Source organism: Schistocerca serialis, chromosome 4 (assembly GCF_023864345.2).
Source record: "Schistocerca serialis cubense isolate TAMUIC-IGC-003099 chromosome 4, iqSchSeri2.2, whole genome shotgun sequence".
Taxonomy (NCBI): Eukaryota; Metazoa; Arthropoda; class Insecta; order Orthoptera; family Acrididae; genus Schistocerca; species Schistocerca serialis.
In genome coordinates this window covers 90372032-90394882 of record NC_064641.1, presented here as the reverse complement: position 1 = coordinate 90394882, position 22851 = coordinate 90372032, and the positions used below count along the sequence as shown (strand labels likewise).

The 22851-nt window shown below is 47.0% G+C and overlaps 1 protein-coding gene across 1 annotated transcript; it reads right to left on the bottom strand.

Annotated features, from left to right (window-relative positions):
• Positions 1 to 37: 37 nt before the first annotated feature.
• On the bottom strand, positions 38 to 21471 carry LOC126474272 (cuticle protein 21.3-like). Its single transcript, XM_050101736.1, has 2 exons — positions 20851 to 21471; positions 38 to 517 (listed from the first exon to the last, which is right to left on the bottom strand). Exons 1-2 carry the CDS (start codon positions 21469 to 21471, stop codon positions 38 to 40), a joined length of 1101 nt encoding a protein of 366 aa, XP_049957693.1.
• Between the last annotated feature and the right edge of the window lie 1380 nt (positions 21472 to 22851).

Here is a 22851-nt window from a genome sequence, read left to right as displayed (position 1 = left end):
ACATTATTCACAAAGGAACGTTGTGCAGGATGACATTTCAGCCCAGCAGAGCAGCCTTAGCGTGGAGGTGGGCAGCAGCGGCGAGAGCGCCAGGGGCGGCGTAGGCAGCGGGGGCGGCGTAGGCAGCGGGGGCGGCGTAGGCAGCGGGGGCGGCGTAAGCCACGGGCGCGGGAGCTGCGTACGCTACAGCGGGGGCGGCGTAAGCGTGGGCGGCGTAGGCGTGGGCGGCGTGGGCAGCCAGGGCGGCGGCGCCGTTGACGACGGCGTCACGGGCCTGAGTCTGGGCGACGGCGGTCAGGTGGGCGGCTTTGGTGACGGCGACGTCAGGGGTGTCCAGCAGGTAGCCGTCGGAGCGCACGGCGACGGGGGCGGGGCCGTAGGCGGCGTAGCCGGCGTGCACGGGGGCGGCCACCACAGCGGGGGCGTCGTAGGCCGCGGGGGCGACGACTGCGGCGGGGGCGGCGCCCAGGTAGCCGGGCTTAGCCACGGCGACGGCCAGGATGGCGCTAAGGACGATCTGAAATTGGTAAAAGTATTGTTAGGCAGTGCTTTACTACTCAGTAATTCGTTAAATCAGAAGTCCTCCATACGGAGGTACCCAGTTCGTTGATGAAGTGAGTTATAACGGTCTACAAACAGCGGTAGCAGTACGTACCAGGGTGTTCATGGCTGGGTGAGTTGTTGCTGCTGCTACTGCTGCTGCCGAAATGTGCCTCTGCTGTCTTGGGCACGGCTTTTATACACGGCCGGACCAGCGCGCGTCACCTGACGTGAAAGTAGCGCTCCTCACGCCGTGGCCTTGCGTGAGGTCCCGTGCTGGGCGTTGTCTCGTGCCCGGCGGATTTGTTCCGCACGCTGCACTGACCTAGAGGTTCTCCTGAACGGACGAGGTTTCAATACACCCTATGTTCTACGTATCTCCGCTGACGTTCTGATCCAAGTGTGATATTTGCTCGACTAATACGGCAGTATGGAGGTGTAGAGGACGATGTGTGACGGTAATGTGTAGCCTGGCATACAATGTTTCAATGTGTGTATGAAAGCATGCAGTCCGCCTCCGTAGCGTAGCGGTAGCGTTACCGCCTGCTACGCTAGGGGCCCGGGTTGATTCCCGGCAGGGGACTGGATGTTGTGTGTCCTTCATCATCATTTTCGTGATTCATCTCCATTACGGCAATAGCAAACCACCTCCACTTGGACCTTGCCTAGTACGGCGGTGCTGGTCTCCCTCAATGTCCCCTACGCTCTCTCAAGGAGTATGGCACCTCATCATCATCATCATTATCATTATCATCATCATCAAGATCATGAAAGAAAAGGGTCAGTATGCAACATCTAGTTGTGCTCGACCAATGAAAACGAAATTATGTCGATGTGAAAATCCTGCAAACAGAATAATAAGTTATGCAAAATAGAGCATTCGCTAATGTTGACGTACTTCATAAGCCACGTCGTATAGCTTATTTATCTGGTATATTTTCGCATTTCGTCCATAAGTCAGTAAGAAGTTCCGTTTGAAGTGGCTTCTATGTAGCCTGTAATAACACCATTGTTACCTGAACTGAATCAAATCTACATCTACACCTACATGGATACCCTGCAAATCACATTTAAGTGCCTGGCAGAGAGTTCATCGAACCACTTTCACAATTCTCTATTATTTCAATCTCGTACGGTGCGCGGATATAATGAACACCTATATCTTTCCGTCCGAGCTTTGATTTCCCTTATTTTATCGTGGCGATCGTTAATCCCTATGTAGATCTGTGTCAACAAAATATTTTCGCATTTGGAGGAGAAAGTTGGTGATTGGAATTTCGTGAGAAGGGTCCGTCGGAACGAAAAACGCCTTTCTTTTAATGATGTCCATCTCAAATCCTGTATCATTTCTATGACACTCTCTCTCATATTTCGCGATAATACAAAACGTGCTGCCTTTCTTTGAACTTTTTCGATGTACTCCGTCAGTCCTATCTGGTAAGGTTCCCACATCGCGCAGCAGTATTCTAAAAGAGGACGAACAGTCGTAGTGTTGGCAATCTCCTTAGTAGGTCTGTTACATTTTCTAAGTGTCCTGCCAATAAAAATCAGTCTGTGGTTAGCCTCCTCACAGCATTATCTACGTGTTCCTTCCAATTTAATTTGTTAGTAATTGTAATACCTAGATATTTAGTTGAATTTACGGCTTTTAGATTAGACTGATTTATCGTGTATCCGACGTTTAACGAGTTCCTTTTAGCACTCATGTGGATGACCTCACACTTTTCGTTATTTAGGGTCAACTGCCAACTTTCGCTCCCTTCAGATATATTTTCAAAATCGTTTTTCAATTTGTTTTCATCTTCTGATGACCTTATTACTCATCTGCAAACAACCAAAGACGGCTGCTCAGATTGTCTCCCAAATCGTCTATATAGATAAGGAACAGCAAAGGGTCTATTACACTACCTTGGGGAAGGCCAGAAACCACTTCTGTTTTATTCGATGACTTTCCGTCAATTACTACGAACTGTGACCTCTCTGACAGGAAATCACAAATCTACTCACGTAAGTGAGACGATATTCCATAAGCACTACGAGCCGCTTGTGTGCTACAGTGTAAAAAGCCTTCCGGAAATCCATAAATACGGAATCGATCTGAAATCCCTTGTTAATAGCACTCCACACTTCATGTGAATAAAGAGCTAGTTGTGTTTCACAGGAACAATACTATCTAAACCCATGTTGACTGTGTGTCAATAGGCGGTTTTCTTGAAGTTTATTCATAATGTTCGAACACAATATATGTTCCAAAATCCTGCTGCATATCGACGTTAACGATATGGGCCTGTAATTTTGTGGATTACTCCAACTACCTTTCTTGAAAATTGATGTGACCCGTGGAACGGTTCAGTCTTTGAGTAGGATCTTTCGTCGAGCGAACGGTTGTATATGGTTGATAATAGGGCAATAATCGGAACAGTACCCGATTGCAATGAATGATGAAAGCTTCAGTGATAGCAACGATATTTTACTAATTAGCTGTTATATAATATTTCCACTGCGTGTGTCTGAACTCATCACCCGCTTTCGACAACATGCAATCTCGCTTGCTGTCAGTTTTACGGAAACCCACATCAACGAATATGGCTTACGCACGGACGTTAAGCAAGGGTACGACTGCAGCTGGACCTGCAGCACTCTGCTATATTAGGTGTTGCAGAAAACCAACTCACACAAGCCGATAAACAAGAATCTCAGGTTGAATACCACCGTGTTCCACTCAAGGCGTGTTGTGACCTGTACACCCTGACCACCTGATGCAAGAACCGATAAATCATATAGAACCTTGCTCGATAACTTGTGGGAGGATATCCGGCATCCACGGTAGAGTGAGCATAATCACCGTCAGCGCAAATTGCATGCGCCCTGGGGAACAACATTGCAATGAGGCTGAAGCGTTTGTAGTTTTCTTAACAATTTCGTATTATGTCGCGGCAGTACAGCCTGACGGATTTCAATAAGGCGCAACACAGTTTATTGGATTCTGTCTAGACAGAATCTTATGAAGCTACTTTTAATTTTAATGAAGTACCACTGATATGAATTTTGTATGTGTGGAAACAGATGACAAACAAGGTTTCTGTACGTACTGTATGTGTAATATTTGATTATAATTGTAAGAGTACTAGGTTCTCAAAATGAACGATCTAAGCCAAATGAAATCATTTGCAACGAAGTTCCTCACGTAGGTAAAATGTTTTGGTGGAGCAGAGAAATTCAGATTTTTTTTTCTTGAAAAAACGGCGTTCTTTCGATGCAGATCCATGGCTGAGGTACTGTAAACTACCTGTTATTTATGACACAATCACTTTCTCAAGACTTGGTAGTAAACGGTTTCGGCATGTATTGGCCATCTTCTCATACTATTGCTCATGGACGGCAATCGCTGAACCTTAACGTTCATTTGATGCATAGAAATAACTGCATTCGAAACGTTGTAGTACTAAGGCCATACACGTAGATATTTTTCTGCACTGTCTGTTAATGTGCACCACTTGCCTGCACCTATGGCTTAGGGGTAACTTCTTTCACTAGTAATCAAAACAGCTTGGTTCCTGAGTTAGAATCGCGCAGTTGCTTAAATTTTCAATAACAGCCATCAGCAATGTCGGCCGAAATCTTCCAGCCAATGGTCTTATCAAAGAGGGAGTAGAAGCGGACAGAGGTTCAGAGCACCCGCTTGCAACTGGGACAGGAAACTGCCTCTGAAAAGCCGAAGATTCAGCAGTGATCATCGGCATGAGGATGCAGAAGGCAATGGAAACCACCACGTTAAACAAACATAATGTGTAACCGCAGGACTTGTGGCTTGTAATTGATAAAGTGTCATGATGATTTCTCCGTCGGTAAAAGATTCCGGACGAGTCCCCCATTCGTATCTCCGAGAAGGAACTGCAAAGGGGGAGGTAACCAGGAGAAAAATATTGAATAATCAAAGGGTCGTGGAATGTCAGAAGTTTGAACGTGGTAGTAAGGCTACAAAATCTGAAAAGCGAAATACAAAGGCTCAGTCTACATATATTCTGGGTAGGTCAAGTAAAACGGAAATAAGACAAATTTTTCTTGTCAGATGAGTATTGGGTATAGTCAAAAGCAGCAGAACATTGTGTAACAGGAGCAGAACTTGTTGTGAGTAGTAAGATTGGATAGAGTGACTTACTGAGAGCAGTTCAATCAGAAAGTTGGTCTTATCAGAATCAACATCAAATCAACACCGACGTCGAAAGTAGAAGCTGGAAGATAAAATATATGACGATGTTGAACAGGAAATTCAGAACGTGAAGGCAGATGGAAATCTAATAGTCATAGGGAATTGTAATACGGTTATAGGGGAAGGAGTGGAAGAAAGAGTTCCGAGAGACTATGGGCTTGGTGGAAGGAACGAGAAAGGATGAATACTAACTGAGTTCCGCAATAAATTTCACCTTGCAGTAGCGAATACTCTGTTCAAGAATCACAGGAGGAGGACGGTATATTTGGGAAAGACTGGCAGATACGGGAAGATTCCAGTTAGATTACATCAAGATCAGGCAGAGATTCCGAAATACCCAGGAATAGATATAGACTCAGATCACAACATAGTAATGATGTAGAGTAGACTGAAGATTATGAGACTAGTCAGGAAGAGATGGCGGTTAGGTGGAAACAGTGCATTGAAGGCCTCTGTGAAGAGGAGGACTTGTCTAATGACGTAACAGTGGAAGAAACAGGGATCGATTGGGAAGAGACAGGGAATCTGGTATTAGAACAAGAATTTGAAAGCCCATTGGAAAACTTAAGATAAAACTGGGCAGGAGAAATAAATAATATTCATCGGACTTTCTAAGATCCTTGCGGAAAGTAGTAACAAAATATCTGTTCATGTTGGTGTGTAGAGTTTATGGAACTGGCTATATACCATCAGATTTTCGGAAGAACATCACCCACATGCCTCCGAAGATATCAAGAGCCGACAAGAGCGAGAATTATCGCAGAGTCAGCTTAACAGCTCATGCATCCACGTTGCTGACAATAATAATATACAGAGAAATCGAAAACAAAGTTGAGGAAGTGTTAGATGACGATCACTTTGGCTTCAGGAACGCTAGCTTCAGGAACGCTAAAGACACTAGTGCTCGGATTAAAAAAGGTGTAATCCAGGGAAGGTAGTCTTTCGCCCCTAATGTTCAATATATACATACAGGGTAAGATTTATTGAACTATATGAAAGAAACTGTAAATTAACTACAAACTACGGCGTGTACACATTTTATTCAACACATAAACTTCGCTACAGATATTCCGATTTAGCTTCGATATGCCTGCCACAATTAGCGAGGCTGTGGCGCAGACGAATAGCGAAATTCTGCATGACCCGCTGAAGCGTCGGAACAAGGATGCTGTCGAAGACCTCCTAAATGGCTTTTTTCAGCTCAGAATGGTTTTGGGGTTATTGCTGAACATCTTGTCTTTAACACAGCCCCACAAAAAGATGTCACATGCTATCAGATCAGGAGAATACGGTGGCCAATCGAAGCCTATGCCAGTGGTCTCTGGGTTCCCCTAGAGCCAGAATGCGGTCCCAAAAGTGCTCCTCCAGGACATAAAACACTCTCCAGCTTCGAAGGGGTCGAGCTCCGTCTTGCAAGACCCACATCTTGTCGAAATCACGATCACTTTGTGTAATGGGGATGAAATAATCTTCCAAAACCTTCACGTGCAGTTCGGTAGTCACCATGCCATCAAGGAATATCGCACCGATTATACCGTGAATGGACATTGCACACCACACAGTCACCCGTTGAGGGTGAAGAGACTTGTTGATCGCGATATGCGGATTCTCATTCACCCAAATGCGCCAGTTTTGCTTATTGACGTTTTCCTTATTGGCGAAACCGCCCAAATGAATGTGTGCTTCGTCGCTAAACCAAACATGCGTATACTACTTCCCATCATGCCCAGCGGCCAACTGACGCCAACCGTTCAGAATTCATGACGATTTTATTTCATACAGTTCACCAATTGTCACCTTGTACCAGAAAAAAAAAGTTCTGAGGTGACAAATAATTATGTTATGTGTGGAATGGAGTGAACAGTCTAATGAGTGCAGAGTATGGATTGAGCGTCAATCGAAGAGTGACGAAAGAAATGAGAAGTACCAGCAATCAGAACAGTGAGAAACTTATCGGGATTGTCAATCACGAAGTACACATAGTTAAGGGAATCTGCTACCTAGACAGCAAAGTAACCCATGATCGACGAAGCAAGAGGGACATGAAATGCAGACTAGCACTGGCAATAAAGGCATTCCTGGGCAAGTGATGTGTACTAACAACAAAGAGTGTGCTGAAGTTGAGGAAGAGATTTCTGAGAATGTACAGTATTTTACAGTGGTGAAATATAGAACAATGGAAAAACTGGAACAGAAGAGAATCGAAGTATTTTAATTCTGGTACTACAGGAGAATGTTGAGAATTATGTGGACAGATAAAATAAAGAATGAGTAGGTTCTTCGCAAAATTTCCGAAGAAAGGAATATATGGAAAACAGAGAGAAGAAAAAAGGATAGGATGATAAGAAAAGTGTTACGACAACAGGGAATAACCTACGTTTTTCTAGAGGGAGTTGTAGTGGGTAAGAACAATAGGGGAACACAGAGATTTGAAAAGAGACAATAAATAATTGAGTAAGTAGGCTGCAAGTGCTACTCTGAAATGAAGTGGTTAGTGGCAGGATAGGAGTTAGTGACTGGTCTCATTAAATCAGCCTGAAGAAAAGAAAAAGAAACAGAGAAAAAGAAAAACAGTGCGATGCTTAGATAGTCTCAGGTACCATCCACTGCCCGCTTATGTAAATGCGTTAGTTCCGCTCCGTAAACGGGTAAGTTCAATTTTTTGTAAATTATTATATTGTTTGAACGCTACACGTTGGACTAACGTATTATGAAAATATGGATAACCTTTATAAACAACAGTTATTTCCCACAATGAGTTTTACTCTGCAGCGGATTGCCTGCTGATTTGAAACATACTCGCAGATTAAAACTAAGTCTCAGACTGAGAATGGAACCCACGACCTTTGCCTTTTGCAGGCAAGTGTTTGACCGACAGCGTTCTCTTTCTAGCTACCTGCGCTATTTAGCGGAACTAGCACTTCAGGGGAAAAGAATATAGTGGAGGTCCAGGGTTCGAGTCCTGATTCGACACATTGTTTTAATATTCCGGGATGTTTGAACAATTATTTTGCTAGTAGTCAGTAGGGGGCTAGCTATGAGTGTGTGAGAGGACGTCAGACGGTGCGATGAGTATCCGTAAATAGGCAACATCAAGTGAATTGTCTGTGTGTAGAAGATGCGATGCGATTCTGCTAGTATGGATTTGCTCATTGATGAAACTGGAGGTGCAGGCAACATCTTTCAACAAATCGAAAGCTACAGTAACGTGGTGGAGAATAGCTTTATGGCAGTTAAACAGTACTCAGTTATGTATAATGGCCACTCAACAACTACATATATATAGCTAATGAGAATACAGTGATTTAAATTAATTACATCTGTGTCTCTGTCCGCATGGAATGTTTTATCCAAGCCTAAAATCTGTTCATCTGTCCTGAGTTATCAGGAGGCATTATTTTTTCAGTGTTTAACCCTGGAATTATTCAAAATCAGTTCATGTAGTTACTGGCTCAAAATCATAAAAAAGCTAATATTGCATTGCCCTTCCAATTTGTACAATGGACTTACGACACATTTTCTGAATTTACGTTTCCATATGTTTAGATGGCGTTGTTCTAGTTATTTGGGATCCATGTAGTATTATTGCAAGCATATGAATAATGTTTGTACTGACACGAACGTAAATGCTTCACAGAGCTCGTGTCACGTCGAACTAGTATCCAATTTCCAGTTTTCGCCGACCAACTAAGCGCCGCGACAGCTACGACACCTGAGGATGGGCTTATAACAGTCCGAAATCGGTCGTGTGAAAATAAAGTAATTTACAACTGAAGCGGTCTTTTCAACCTCTGCTATAATGCTCATTTGCGGATGTTCTGCCAACAGGATTGTTTATAAAATCCAGAAAGAAAAGAAGAAACTTCCTACAACATCTTTATGAACTCTCTAGAAACAAATAAGGCAACGGCCTTGCCGAAGTGGATACACCGGTTCCCGTGACATCACCGAAGTTAAGCGCTGTTGGGCGTGGCCAGCAATTCGATGGGTGACCATCCAGCCGCCATGCACTGTTGCCATTTTTTGGGGTGCACTCAGCCTCGTGATGCCAATTGAGGAGCTACTTGACCGAATAGTAGCGACTTCGGTCAAGAATACCATCATAACGTCTGGGAGAGCGGTGTGCTGACCCCACGCCCCTCCTATCCACATCGTCCTCTGAGGATGACACGGCGGTCGGACGGTCCCGGTAGGCCACTCGCGGCTTGAAGACGAAGTGCTAGAAACAACATAAGATAGAAGGTAGACAGCTAGTACTTGACAAACAGGCCACAGGCGAACTTGTGTGAACTCTTCAATACAGATGTTTACTTCCGCCGGTACTTCAGCAACAACGATTCCCTACATGCTCGGCAATTGAACATTAGTACTTGGAGGTGGAGGGGGGGGGCAACTGCGATATACTCAATAACACTCATTTATGGATCTGTATTCCGGCTCATGAAAGCCTCTCAGAAGAATTTCATGGTTTCCTATATGGTGTTCGTTTATGACGTGGCAGACGCTCCTAACAATAGAGTAATGAGTAGATTCTCCGACAATGGACGAAACTGACAACACACACTTTATTATCATTTGTGTGTGATGAAATGATGGTAAATGAAACTCCACTGAGCTGAACGTACAGTGGAAGAAGGACATCACTACCTCTAAAATCTAATAGGAGTCTGCAAAAAGAACGAGGGAAATAACGCAGTCAGTGCACTCTCATTTCGAACTGAAAGGCAAGCATAATCAAAAGCTGGATAAAGGCGCGGTTAACTGACTGGTTGGTGACATTGGCCTAGACTGAGGTGTCTGGCCGGGACTGGCGACCTTGTCTGTATGCAGCCGGCGAGGAATTTCTCGGTCGCCGTTGCGCAAGGTCGTGAGCTGGAGTAGCGCGACAACGGGACAGCAGCTGAGTCACCGCCTGCGATCACGACTTCTACAGAGTGACGACAGTGGAGTTCCCCTCAAGTCAGAAAAATGGGGTGTCGTTGCACGTTGAGAACAGTATATAATACGCTAGACTGGCTTACAATTTTAAAATTATTTGCATATTAAAGGCGACCATACCAGCATTCGCCTTAAGCGATTTAAGGGAATGATGGGAAATCTGAATCGAGGTGTCCAGACGGAGATTTGAAGAACTGACCCCCTCAATACGAACCCACTGTGTTTCTACTGAGGTCACGCTCACTGTACACCTTGTCTACCACAAACATAGGTAACTGAAATAGTGACACCATTCAAGTAACATATACGTGTAACATGCACTACAGCACGGCGAACGTAGAGACGTAGGTTCGACGACACACTGAGTGCATCGGGGAGCCATTCATATTCATGACCTCTTAACTGACGCCAACCAGTCACGAAGCTGAGTGGAATGCGCACACTTCCAGGTCGATAACAATCTAGACGTGCTCATTAGGATCGATCTCAGTTGAGAAACTTGCCCCCACGTGGTCACCGCTGTTTATGCCACGTTAAACTGGAGTAATGGCATAGTGTATTGCTTTACTAAGATACAGATCGTCTGTGGGAAGCTACACTTGTAGTAGAACAAACGGCTCTACATGATGGTATCTACGTGTATCGTTTGCTGGTGGGACACCATGACAAACAAGTGAGGTACCCGTTTTACCCCATGTAAGAATTCCCCACATGGAAACGCGACTACCCTGTGCCTGACTACCATTCGGAGGGCCTGGTTTCAGTTCCCAGTACTACTACCCAATCTTCGGTGATGGCATGCCTAAAACGAGGTGCATTTAGCCTCGTGATGTCAATTGAGGAGCTACATGACTGAGTAGTAGTGGGTAAATGATAACGGCAGGGAGAGCGGGGTTGACGCCACGCCCTTCCATACCGCATCCAGTGACGTCATAGGCGGGAGATGACGTGACGTCGCTCGGTACCGGTGGGCCAGGCAGGGCCTGTTGTAAGAATTTATGTTCCTGAGCCAAGTCCTGCAGAGAATCTGGATGAACTGTCTCTTGTCATCTGCAACATACTCCTATCCGACATCTGCGTGTATCAGTGTGTAGTTGGGTTGGTTGAGTTCTTTGGGGAAGAGACCAAACAGCGAGGTCATCGGTCTCATTCGATTAGGGAAGGAGGCCGGCCGTGCTCTTTCAAAGGTACCATCCCGGCATTTACCTGAAGCGACTTAGGGAAATCACGGAAAACCTAAATCTGGATGGCCGGACGCGGGATTGAACCGTCGTCCTCCGAAATGCGAGTCCAGTGTGCTAACCACTGCGCCACCTCTTTCGGTCAGTGTGTAGTATTCCTTTTTACAGAATGTGTTCGTTTTACATCAACATTTACACGGGTGTCCATGGAAATCGAGAAAATAAGGAGACAGCATCCACCAAACGTCAAATTGGCGTGTAGTAGATATGGACACAGAAATGATTATGATTTCAGCGCAGCGGCATAATGTACGATAGATAGTAGTAATACCATAAATTTTGTATAGACTTAAAGATACGGAACACGTTTCACATGTAGATCGCATTTGAAAGCTGCCAGCGTGTGATATAATCATGGTACACCTGATGTAAGGTGCAGAGAGTTATGCCATACCATTGTCTGAATTCGAGTGCAGAAGACTCTTTGCCTGTAAAGAGTGGTGTTTGCCCATCCCCATTACTGTTGATCGTGTTGATCAACCTCCCACGACTGCATGTGATTACTGAAGACTCCAGGAGGAACATACTCTATGCCACACAAGATCTCGACAGCCCCACGTGACTAGCGCCAGAGAGGACATACAGGGAGTCCATAATTAAAGTTCTATTTTCAAAACACTGTAGACCATGGATGCCTAAACTTTAGTTTGTCACCCCCCTCTACTTCCAAAAGTGGAAATTTTGCGCCGCCTTGGCAATATTAATACTGTAATACCTACAGCAAGCACTTGAAAATGCGACCGAGTAGCTCATTGTTTTGTATCCCGCATGAGAGGCGGCGCGTGGGTAAGGAACAGGAACAAGAAAAGATACTAATGTCTCTGTACTGCAGATACAGTTAAAGCACCTTTACTAGCAGATAACATATGCAAACATATTACATAACTTGCAAGTTGGCGCGAAGTTGAAGCGAAGTGTCCTGGCTGGCTGCACCTGATGAAATGGGGTCGCAGCACCTGATGAAATGGGGAGAAGCAGTGGCGGAGCTCGTAGACCTCGACAGCACCGGCTAGAGGGCGCTGCAGTTGGTGTCTCTCGTAGTGCCAACTTAGCAGAGCGGACCTACGTTGTGGCAGCGGAGCTATCGATACCACACATTGTGTTGGGGGGGGGGGGGGGGTTAGAAAGGAAAGTAGTAAGGATTTGGCGAGAAGAGGGGATCGTGAAAGAGGAAATTCGTTTGTATTAATTTCTCTCTTGCTACTGCCAACATAAAGGTGGGCCTTTTACAGATCAGCCACTACGATGTAAATACAGGACGGAAGTGATACAGATTCGTGAAGACTCATTATTAGAGCCCCAATTTCCATGTACCATCGTATCGTGCATTCATGAACTTCCACAACACCAAAATTACACAATGAAACAAAAACCAATAAAAAATAAACAGTATCAAAATTCAGTTTCTGTGTTATGTTTACATTTACTTCACTTTGGCTCATGCTTTTATGCAAAATGGCTGTCGGGCAGCAGTTCCATTCCGTAGGAAGTGCACGGACTTGTGGTTGGCAGCATCGATGTGGTACCAAGTAAAGACTTCCCGTCTCACGAACACGGAGACTAAACAACTCTCTCCCCGCATTACTCGTGCCTTCAAAGGAAGCCGCTAACCACAATGGCGGGCACAATAACCACAACAACAATATCCGTTCTTCAAAATTGTTCCCTCAGGTCATTTTGGGACAAGGTCTCATCTTGCAATACCTCACAGTTCTACACAAATTTATACTGATGTTCAGTCGTTCATTAGATTTTGAGTGGTAGAGTATTTCTTACATTACGAACATTTGGAATTAGTGTTTTATCTGAAGGACATGCTGGTGGAGAAGAGCGAGGGAGTACCAGTGTTGCTGCGGTGAGGGGTGACCTAAGAGGTGCCGTGACAGGTGGAGTGTTTTACCTGCCTCCGGTTCGGAGTTGCCAATCGACAAGTTCGCGTATATCTTAATAAAAAGCTACAATGGTATACGAGGGCTATTCAGAAAGTAGGGAGCGTTTTGGCATTAAAGAAATCTAAGTACAAGAAATACATTTTATTATATACATCTGAAAGAGCGACTGGCATACTACTTTTCCACGTAGTCACCAAACATATTGAGGCACTTATCATAGCGGTGTACAAGATCTGAAATACCTTCGTCGTAAAATTCTGCCGCCTGAGACTTCAGCCACTGAGTCGCGCCCACCTGGAGTTCCGCGTTGTCATCAAAGCACTGCGTTGCAAGCCAGTTCTCCGTCTTGGGAAACAAGTCGCTTGGTGCAAGATTGGGGCTGTAGGAGCGGATGAGGGAAAACTTCCCATTTGAATGAATTAAGGAGTTCTTTAGTGCTGTTTGCCGTGTGAGATCGGGCATTGTGGTGCAAAAACAAAATATTAGACGTCAGCTTTCATCGGCGTTTGTTTTGAACTGCTCTTCTCAGGGCGTGCAAAACTTGACAGTACCGGATCAAAATTTATGGTTGCTCCACGTTCGAGAAATTCAATATGAAGCTCACCTTGCCTATCCCAAAACAATGTCGCCATCAACTTCCTTGCTGGCAAGGTTTGCAAAATTTTCTTTGTTTTTGGGGGGATTTTATGCGCCCCCACTCATTGGACTGTAATTTTGTTTCGCAATTCTCGTGTTTCACCCAAGTCTCGTCACCGATTACGATTCGATCCAGTAATGAATCACCACGTTTGTAGTAGGCCTCCATAAATGTCAACTTTGCCCCCATTCGCTGTTCTTTATGGTGCTCTGTAAGCATTTTGGACACCCATCGTGCGCAAAAATTTGTGGCAGCCTAGCTTTTGAGTGACAACTTCAAACAACAAAGTCTGTGAAACTTGTGGAAAACAAAGATCGTCAGTCACAATGCTCGGGCGTCCACTCTTCTCTTCATCATGAATGATGGTTCGGCCATTTTTAAATGGAATGCACCATTTTCGGAGGGATTATTCACTCATTACGTAGTTTCCGTACACTTCGCACAGTTCGCGATAAATTTCTATGGGTTTTAGTTTTTTTGCCAACAAAAACCGTATCATAGACCGCACCTCACAACTGGCGGGATTTTCGATTGCAGCGCACAGTTCAAATTCGAATATCGAAAAAACCAGACGCGCAGAGACGTTCCCGCTGTCACAGATTGATGCCGGCTGAGCTGCCGAGCACGCACATACAAAAATATACGCGATCGGCGAGCGCTAGCGGCGTCAGATGGAAACGTTCCCTACTTGGTGTTGCATGGGGGCTTAATTATTTATAATGCAAATAATTTTTAAATTTAGTAACTGTCTGTCCAGCTACGAAGTCTCGTGACCGGTTGGCCCTGAGTAGTATTAGTACGCAATCTGACTGCATAGAATAACAATAAGGAATGAAAGGAAATTTCCGTTAACGCAGTTAATTAATTAAGTCCCCAGCAACTATAAAAGCTACGAAACAACAAGCTACGAAACAACAAAGCACTGGTCTAACTGTTCTGTGTGTGGAAGTGTGATTCAACGTACACATCTGGCACGGTTCTTCCTCAATAAGACTAGGTATTTTAAACACCATTCACACTGCAGTAATTAAAAAAAAACAGAAATACTATAATTGCACATAGAAACCAGAATTACACCCTAATACATGAAAACAAGCCAGATGCTTTGTTGACTGAACCTGTGACCAAGAGACATTCTTAGTTACGAAATTTGAAATAAAAAAAAGGTTTTTTTTACCTTCATATATATTGACGAAATATACGCTCTGTTCATTACAACATCCCCATTCGAACAGCATCGGCTGTCTAGCCCATCAGAACAACTGTGCACGACATGTTCACAACTAGTACTGCTATCGACATCCTCTCAACAAGCGCTGACTACGGCAACCTCAGAACTACCACTTCCCACAGCAACTTCTGAACAAGCACTGCCAGTGGAGGCGGCGGAATAATACTCTTTGGCGCAATCTCTGGTGCTGTGACTCAGAGTAGCCACCTTTCATATGCTCCTCCTCCACGGCTAGAATTTGATGGTATTTTTGCCAGCATTGGTGGTGAAAATACCACCAAATTCGCCCAAAAAATACAGACAATAATAAAAGATAATATTAATAAGTAAATATCACATAACTACATAAATTTTGGCTTTGCACTGACCCTTCAATAACCTAATATATAAAATACAGTAAGGAATACAAATGCTTGCATACATGTGATTGTACATAATAGCTTACACAAGTATCATGTGGTTAAACAATTCGATCAATAGCGTCAGCAATGACGAATATGTGCAGGTAAGAATCTCATAACATTTCATAAACAGTAAATACACAAAAAATCGAATGAGATTTTCACTCTGCAGCGGAGTGTGCGCTGATATGAAACTCCCTGGCAGATTAAAACTGTGTGCCCGACCGAGATTCGAACACGGGGCCTTTGCCTTTCGCGGGCAAGTGCTCTACCATCTTTTTTTTTTTTTTTTTTTTTTTTTTTTTTTTTTTTTTTTTTTTTTTTTTTTTTAATATGAAGGAAGGTAAGAGAAAGGAGAAACAGAAACCTTTATTATTCACAAAATAAACATAGTACGTCCTGACACATGATAACTGTCCTGGAAGGAACCTCGCTGCCGTCCTACCATGCAGCATGAAATAACAACAAAATCAAAATGGGGCTACTTCCGGCACCCTAAAGAAAAGTATTTAGGGGTATGAAAACAAAATTTAAAGTACATCCAATTGCTAACTGTTCAAGCGTGAGTTTTTCGTAGGCCGCGTACTCGCATAGTGTTCTGAGTCGATCACATTACTTGGTCGGTTTCACAACGAAAGCACCGCCGCTCATCTTTGCGCACCCGGCACACCCCAAGTATATGGCGGGTCCGCAAATACCGTTACCAGGAAATTGGCATACCAATCCTTGTACTTTTGTAGCCGTAATAGTTTCGTGTGTCCATCTTGCAAGTATTGCCAGTAATCCAGGACGTTCAGTAAGTTCGTACGTGTGTCTCTATAGATGTAATGGACCGTCATACCTGTGATCCACGCCACTGCGTTCGTCTTATGACGCGGAAAATACGTTTCCTCTGGAAAAAATACTATGTCAGAACAGACTGCTGTATAGAGCGCCGCATGAACGCTATTATCTTCCTTGCGAGAGTCCAGACAGCCAATGCCTCGCCGCAGACCAGCCGATGGTCGTCCGTATCCAGCACGCCGCATTGCTGATGGCTCTGAGCACTATGGGACTTAACATCTATGGTCATCAGTCCCCTAGAACTTAGAACTACTTAAACCTAACTAACCTAAGGACATCACACAACACCCAGCCATCACGAGGCAGAGAAAATCCCTGACCCCGCCGGGAATCGAACCCGGGAACCCGGGCGTGGGAAGCGAGAACGCTACCGCACGACCACGAGATGCGGGCAGCCGCATTGCTGACACAAGGGCGAATCCGCCAAATGTATTACGTACTTTTTATCATTTGTAGGGTATTTTCTGTTGACGACAATGTACCATGTTGACCTGACAGATGTAGGTAGGTGGGGGTGGTGGTCCGTGCGCCACACCACGTGCCAATTAACAGCTGGATGTTTGCGTTCCACCCTATTCCGGGTGATCTGTCGAAGAAGCAGATGGTACACGTCCTTCGATGTCGACTGTCGGGTCGTCGGTAAACGCTCTCGAACGTAACTGTGTTCCACGAGGAACGTGCGCACATACGTGAAAGGGGGTGATATATGGCCGACACTGACTGGAGGAGGATGCGATGTGGGTACGAGTTCTTCGATGATCGTCCCCGTAAGCGAGTGATTCCTGTTGCGCCACCGTTTGAGCATAGTATTAATATACATGGCACGCGCCTTCTCGTGCACGTTCACTAAACCAAAGCCCCCCTCTCGCGCTGGGAGGGTAAGCGTGTTGCACTGCACCTTAAAGAGTTGTCCCAGGCACACATAGTACCCAAAAGCCGCCTAAATCCTCATAGCCCCCGTGCGCGTCAAGGGGAGAAGGTGCGTCAGGTGGCACATCATGGGCGCGAGATAAAGGTTGACGAGTAACACTCGCTGCAGCATATCCATCGACCGTAGGGCGTTTAGTCGTACTGCCGTGCGGACTCTGAGTAACAATCTTCGGTAGTTGTCCGCAGCCGTTCTCGCTGTCTCTTTATGAAAGGTGATACCCAAACAGCGGAGGGTTTCCACCGCAGGTAAGGGCCCTTCCGTTCCTGGTTCTAGTCCACGCCCCACATGCATGAATTGTGATTTTCGGTAGTTGACCACACTTCCAGCTGCCATCCCATGCGTCTGTAGCCAATCCAGTGCTGTTTGAGTCTCCCTCTCATTCCGTACGAGGAACACAATATCATCCGCGTATGCTCTGCATTAGAATGATAATTGCCGTAGGGAGATCCCGCTAAGACGGCGGCGAAGGCCTGCGAGACACGGTTCTAAGGCGATTGCATAAAGGAGGATCGACGAGGGGCAACCCTGTCTCACTGATCTTAAGATCTTAAAATACTCAGTTCTCCCTCCGTTGACCACCATCGCTGATCTGGCGCCGTGCAACAAACGCATCACAGCATTGGTCAATAATGGCGAGACACCCATCCTATTCATCACCGCCGCGAGGTACACATGATCCACGCGATCAAAAGCATGATCGAAATCTACTGCAACCATCGCCCCCCGGAGGCGGCATGCAGCCGCGAGGGCGACGACGTCACGATAGTCTCCCAAGGCTGTGTGGATATTACTGATGCCGCCAAGACAAGTCTGATCGGCATATATTCGATTCTCCAGCGACTTTTTGATACGACTTCCCAGGATGCGCATGAAGATCTTGTAGTCACTATTAAGGAGGGTCAAGGGGCGATAATCACAAGGCCGTTTGCCACCACGGGGCTTCGGTATTGGTATCATGAGCCCTTCCGTGAATTGGATGTGAACCGGTACTTCTTGCTGCAGAAGCTCATTAAACATACATAGCCACATCGGTGTCATAATGGTCACAAAGGCACGGTAAAATTCCAACGGGAATCCGTCTGGACCTGGGGATTTGTTGCAAGCACCTCGTGTAATCGCTTCCTCCAGCTCTTCACACGTAATTGCAAATAACCCGTCCGCTTCCCCGTTCACTCTCGTCGCGTCTGGGATCTCTTCCAGGACGTTCCCCAGCTCCCTCTGACCCTCCCCGTTGCTCGCATAGAATCTGCTAAAATGATCCGTGAACGCCTGTGCTATGCCCCTCTGTGTTGTAAAACGACGGCCATCGCCGAGATCGATCTCATGTATTAAATTCCTCCGTCTTCTTCGTCTTTCCTTTATCACATAATGCATCGAGGGAACCTCGTTGGGCAGGAAATCCTGCGACCTCGCGCGTATCATCGTACCTGCCATCCTCTGCTTCCCAAGTTGTACCAGCTTCGCTTTAACTCGGTGGACGGCCGTCTGGCGTTCTGGTGTAGGTGGTTGTGCTAACAGTTCCCGGAGAGCCGTAAAGTAAAACCCAGTGGTCGCGCGCTGCCATTGAGAAACTTCCTTCCCGTAACCTATTAACGTCCTCCGTAAAGCTGGCTTCGCGCACTCGATCCACCATTGCAGGACAGAACCGAAAGAATTTCGTCGACGGAGGCAGCCATGCCACGCGTCCTCCACCATGCGTCGGCAATCTGCATCTCGCAGGTGGGAGACGTTCATCTTCCAATTACCCCTCCGTCTCCACACCTGCTGTCTATTAAGGTTAACCATACAAATACACTCCTGGAAATGGAAAAAAGAACACACTGACACCGGTGTGTCAGACCCACCATATTTGCTCCGGACACTGCGAGAGGGCTGTACAAGCAATGATCACACGCACGGCACAGCGGTGTTGGCCGTCGAATGGCGCTAGCTGCGCAGCATTTGTGCACCGCCGCCGTCAGTGTCAGCCAGTTTGCCGTGGCATACGGAGCTCCATCGCAGTCTTTAACACTGGTAGCATGCCGCGACAGCGAGCACGTGAACCGTATGTGCAGTTGACGGACTTTGAGCGAGGGCGTATAGTGGGCATGCGGGAGGCCGGGTGGACGTACCGCCGAATTTCTCAACACGTGGGCCGTGAGGTCTCCACAGTACATCGATGTTGTCGCCAGTGGTCGGCGGAAGGTGCACGTGCCCGTCGACCTGGGACCGGACCGCAGCGACGCACGGATGCACGCCAAGACCGTAGGATCCTACGCAGTGCCGTAGGGGACCGCACCGCCACTTCCCAGCAAATTAGGGACACTGTTGCTCCTGGGGTATCGGCGAGGACCATTCGCAACCGTCTCCATGAAGCTGGGCTACGGTCCCGCACACCGTTAGGCCGTCTTCCGCTCACGCCCCAACATCGTGCAGCCCGCCTCCAGTGCTGTCGCGACAGGCGTGAATGGAGGGACGAATGGAGACGTGTCGTCTTCAGCGATGAGAGTCGCTTCTGCCTTGGTGCCAATGATGGTCGTATGTGTGTTTGGCGCCGTGCAGGTGAGCGCCACAATCAGGACTGCAAACGACCGAGGCACACAAGGCCAACACCCGGCATCATGGTGTGGGGAGCGATCTCCTACACTGGCCGTACACCACTGGTGATCGTCGAGGGGACACTGAATAGTGCACGGTACATCCAAACCGTCATCGAACCCATCGTTCTACCATTCCTAGACCGGCAAGGGAACTTGCTGTTCCAACAGGACAATGCACGTCCGCATGTATCCCGTGCCACCCAACGTGCTCTAGAAGGTGTAAGTCAACTACCCTGGCCAGCAAGATCTCCGGATCTGTCCCCCATTGAGCATGTTTGGGACTGGATGAAGCGTCGTCTCACGCGGTCTGCACGTCCAGCACGAACGCTGGTCCAACTGAGGCGCCAGGTGGAAATGGCATGGCAAGCCGTTCCACAGGACTACATCCAGCATCTCTACGATCGTCTCCATGGGAGAATAGCAGCCTGCATTGCTGCGAAAGGTGGATATACACCGTACTAGTGCCGACATTGTGCATGCTCTGTTGCCTGTGTCTATGTGCCTGTGGTTCTGTCAGTGTGATCATGTGATGTATCTGACCCCAGGAATGTGTCAATAAAGTTTCCCCTACCTGGGACAATGAATTCACGGTGTTCTTATTTCAATTTCCAGGAGTGTATATGCCTCGTGGTCTGTAAATGCCGTCGGCCATATTTCTGCGTCCACCGTCGACGTTGCTAACGCCCTTGAAACGTAGATTCGGTCCAAACGGCCCGCGGAGTGGCTAGTAAAAAATGTATATCCTGGTTGGTTTCGATACTTCAGGTCCCATGTATCGACTAATTCCATCCCGTTGACCAGCTCCCTAAGTTCTTGGCTAGTAGTATAGTTAGGTTGTTGGTCCTTTCTATCGAGCACACAATTAAAATCTCCGCCGAGTATGCAACCATCGTATCGTCCCTGGAACAACGGTGTAACCTCATGGGCGTAAAAATCTGCTCTGTCTCTTCTCTTATCCGAGCCTGACGGTGCATATATGTTGATCAAACGTATTCCACCTATGGTCACGGCCGTACAACGGGCAGAAGGCAAATATCCCACTTCGTCTGCACGTATCCCTTCCTTTTATTAAAGGAAGCTGTGCCAACGCCCCTCTCGTCACACGGGGAACAGTAAATGTCGTAACCGTAAAAGTCCGAGGGGGGAAGTACCCGAACTTCTTGTAATAGTGCTATGTCTAAATCCGCAGCCTTTATCATGTCACTGAGCATCTTGATTTTTACCGGCGTCCCAATGCTATTGATGTTAACAGACCCTATCCGATAAGCTTGTTGCATGGCTGTCAACGGAGATAGGGCACCGTACGGTCGCTAATTCTTCCGTACATAGGCTGCTGTAGTACTAATGTCCCCCGCCGTACCCTCATATGGTCTGCCGTTATTCCGTGCACTCTTCCGGTCTTACACCGGGAGAGTGCATGGGAGCAGTTCCTAGAGCATCATCAGTTCCCCACGGGGGTGGGTCTTCTGACCAGTCCCCTAGTGTCCCATCGTTGTCGTGCGGTGCAGGCGCCGTAGCCTCCTCAGTAGCCTGTTGCCGTCGATCGAGCGCCTTCGCTGTGTCTGGAGCATCGTCAGCGGTAGGTCGTGCCACCGTCCCGCTGGCCACCGTTGCATCCACGCTAGGCAGTTCTTCTGTATCCATGGTCGTCTGTTCTGTACCCGTAAACTTCTCAGAATTGTCTGCTAGATCAGAGAGGTCGTTCTCCACCGTGAGGCGACGCTTCTTCCGGCGTTTTGGTGATCGCTGTTTACGTTGCCGGGCCTCGGAATCAGAGGTCAGCATGGTCTCCAGTTGTTCGTGGGGGACGTCGGAATCATGCGCCGTCGTATGATCGACGTCTCCAAGTGCGTTATCTGAAGGGGCCGCAAGCGGAACCGAAGAGAGGGCGTCCTGTGACTGCTGCAGGCGGTCCACCGCAACGTCGTCTTTCTGTGGCTCGCCACGATCCGTCGCTGTCTGAGTGTTCTGGTACGCGTCTGTCTCGCGGCCCACGTCATCGCGTAATGCGGCGACGTAAGTCATGGGGAGCACAGTCGGATGCGGCGTGAGGGGTGGATCATCCCGTGGCAGCTGTAATAACCTTCGTTGAGCACACTCAGAACGTATGTGTCCCTCCTTCCCACATCCAGAGCACGTCCTTGGTTGTCCGTCGTAAATGACAATCGCCCGACAACCGGCGATGTACAAGTACGACGGGACGTGTTTTCGGAGTTCGATCCGCATTTGTCTGACGCCATTGAGGACAGGATACGTCTTGAAACTCGCCCATTTTTCAGCCACGTGGGATAGGACCGTTCCGTAAGGACGCAGGGCGTCTGTCACCAATTCTTCTGGCACTTCGAATGGAAGCTCAAAGACGCGGATCGTTCGGAGGCCCATGCCGGCGTGTTCAACAGTTACCGCTCCAACATTCCCGTCCGAATGACAGAAACGAAGTCCGTGTCGGTGTCGAAGTAGGAGTTCGTCACATGCCGCTTCATTTGTGAGCTTGACATAGACCACGCTGCTGACTATAGATAAGTGTATTCCAACTAGAACGTCAGGTTCGATTTTCACCTCGTCCCGTAAATAACGTTCGATCTCGTAAGCCTTCGGTCGAGCATATTCGTTAGCAAAACTAAATTTCAGCGTCGATTTGCGGAACGACAAAGCCATGATTCGTTCTATGTATACCGCCACACACCGCTACACACGTAACGTAAACACCTCTCGCGCAGACGTGCGGCAGGGACGTAAACACCATCCGAACCGCTGCGCCGCCGAAGGCTGACTGATTTTCACTCTGCAGCGGAGTGTGCGCTGATATGAAACTCCCTGGCAGATTAAAACTGTGTGCCCGACCGAGATTCGACCTCGGGGCCTTTGCCTTTCGCGGCAAGTGCTCTACCATCTGAGCTACCGAAGCACGACTCACGGCCGCTACTCACAGCCTTACTTCTGCCAGTATTTCGTCTCCTACCTTCCAAACTTTACAGAAGCTCTCCTGCGAACCTTGCACAACTAGCACTCCTGAAAGAAAGGATATAGCGGAGACATGGCTTAGCCACAGCCTGGAGGATGTTCCCAGAATGAGATTTTCACTCTGCAGCGGAGTGTGCGCTGATATGAAACTTAATGGCAGATTAAAACTGCAAGGTTCGCAGGAGAGCTTCTGTAAAGTTTGGAAGGTAGGAGACGAGATACTGGCAGAAGTAAGGCTGTGAGTACCGGTCGTGAGTCGTGGTTCGGTAACTCAGATGGTAGAGCACTTGCCCGCGAAAGAAAAAGGTCCCGAGTTCGAATCTCGATCGGGCACACAGTTTTAATCCACCAGGAAGTTTCACACAAAAAATCGGTTTATACAAATATTCACATAAAATCTTGTCAACAGTTCAATAAACAAGTAGCACTCCTCAGAGTAGT

What these genes read in the sequence shown, in the direction of transcription:
- LOC126474272 (XM_050101736.1), bottom strand. Translation starts at nt 21,471, where the DNA reads ATGACTTACGTCGCCGCATTACGCGATGACGTGGGCCGCGAGACAGAC. An exon ending in CTCCCATGCACTCTCCCGGT is followed by an intron (nt 518 to 20,850) that starts GTAAGACCGGAA and finishes TACCAATTTCAG; the next exon opens with ATCGTCCTTAGCGCCATCCT.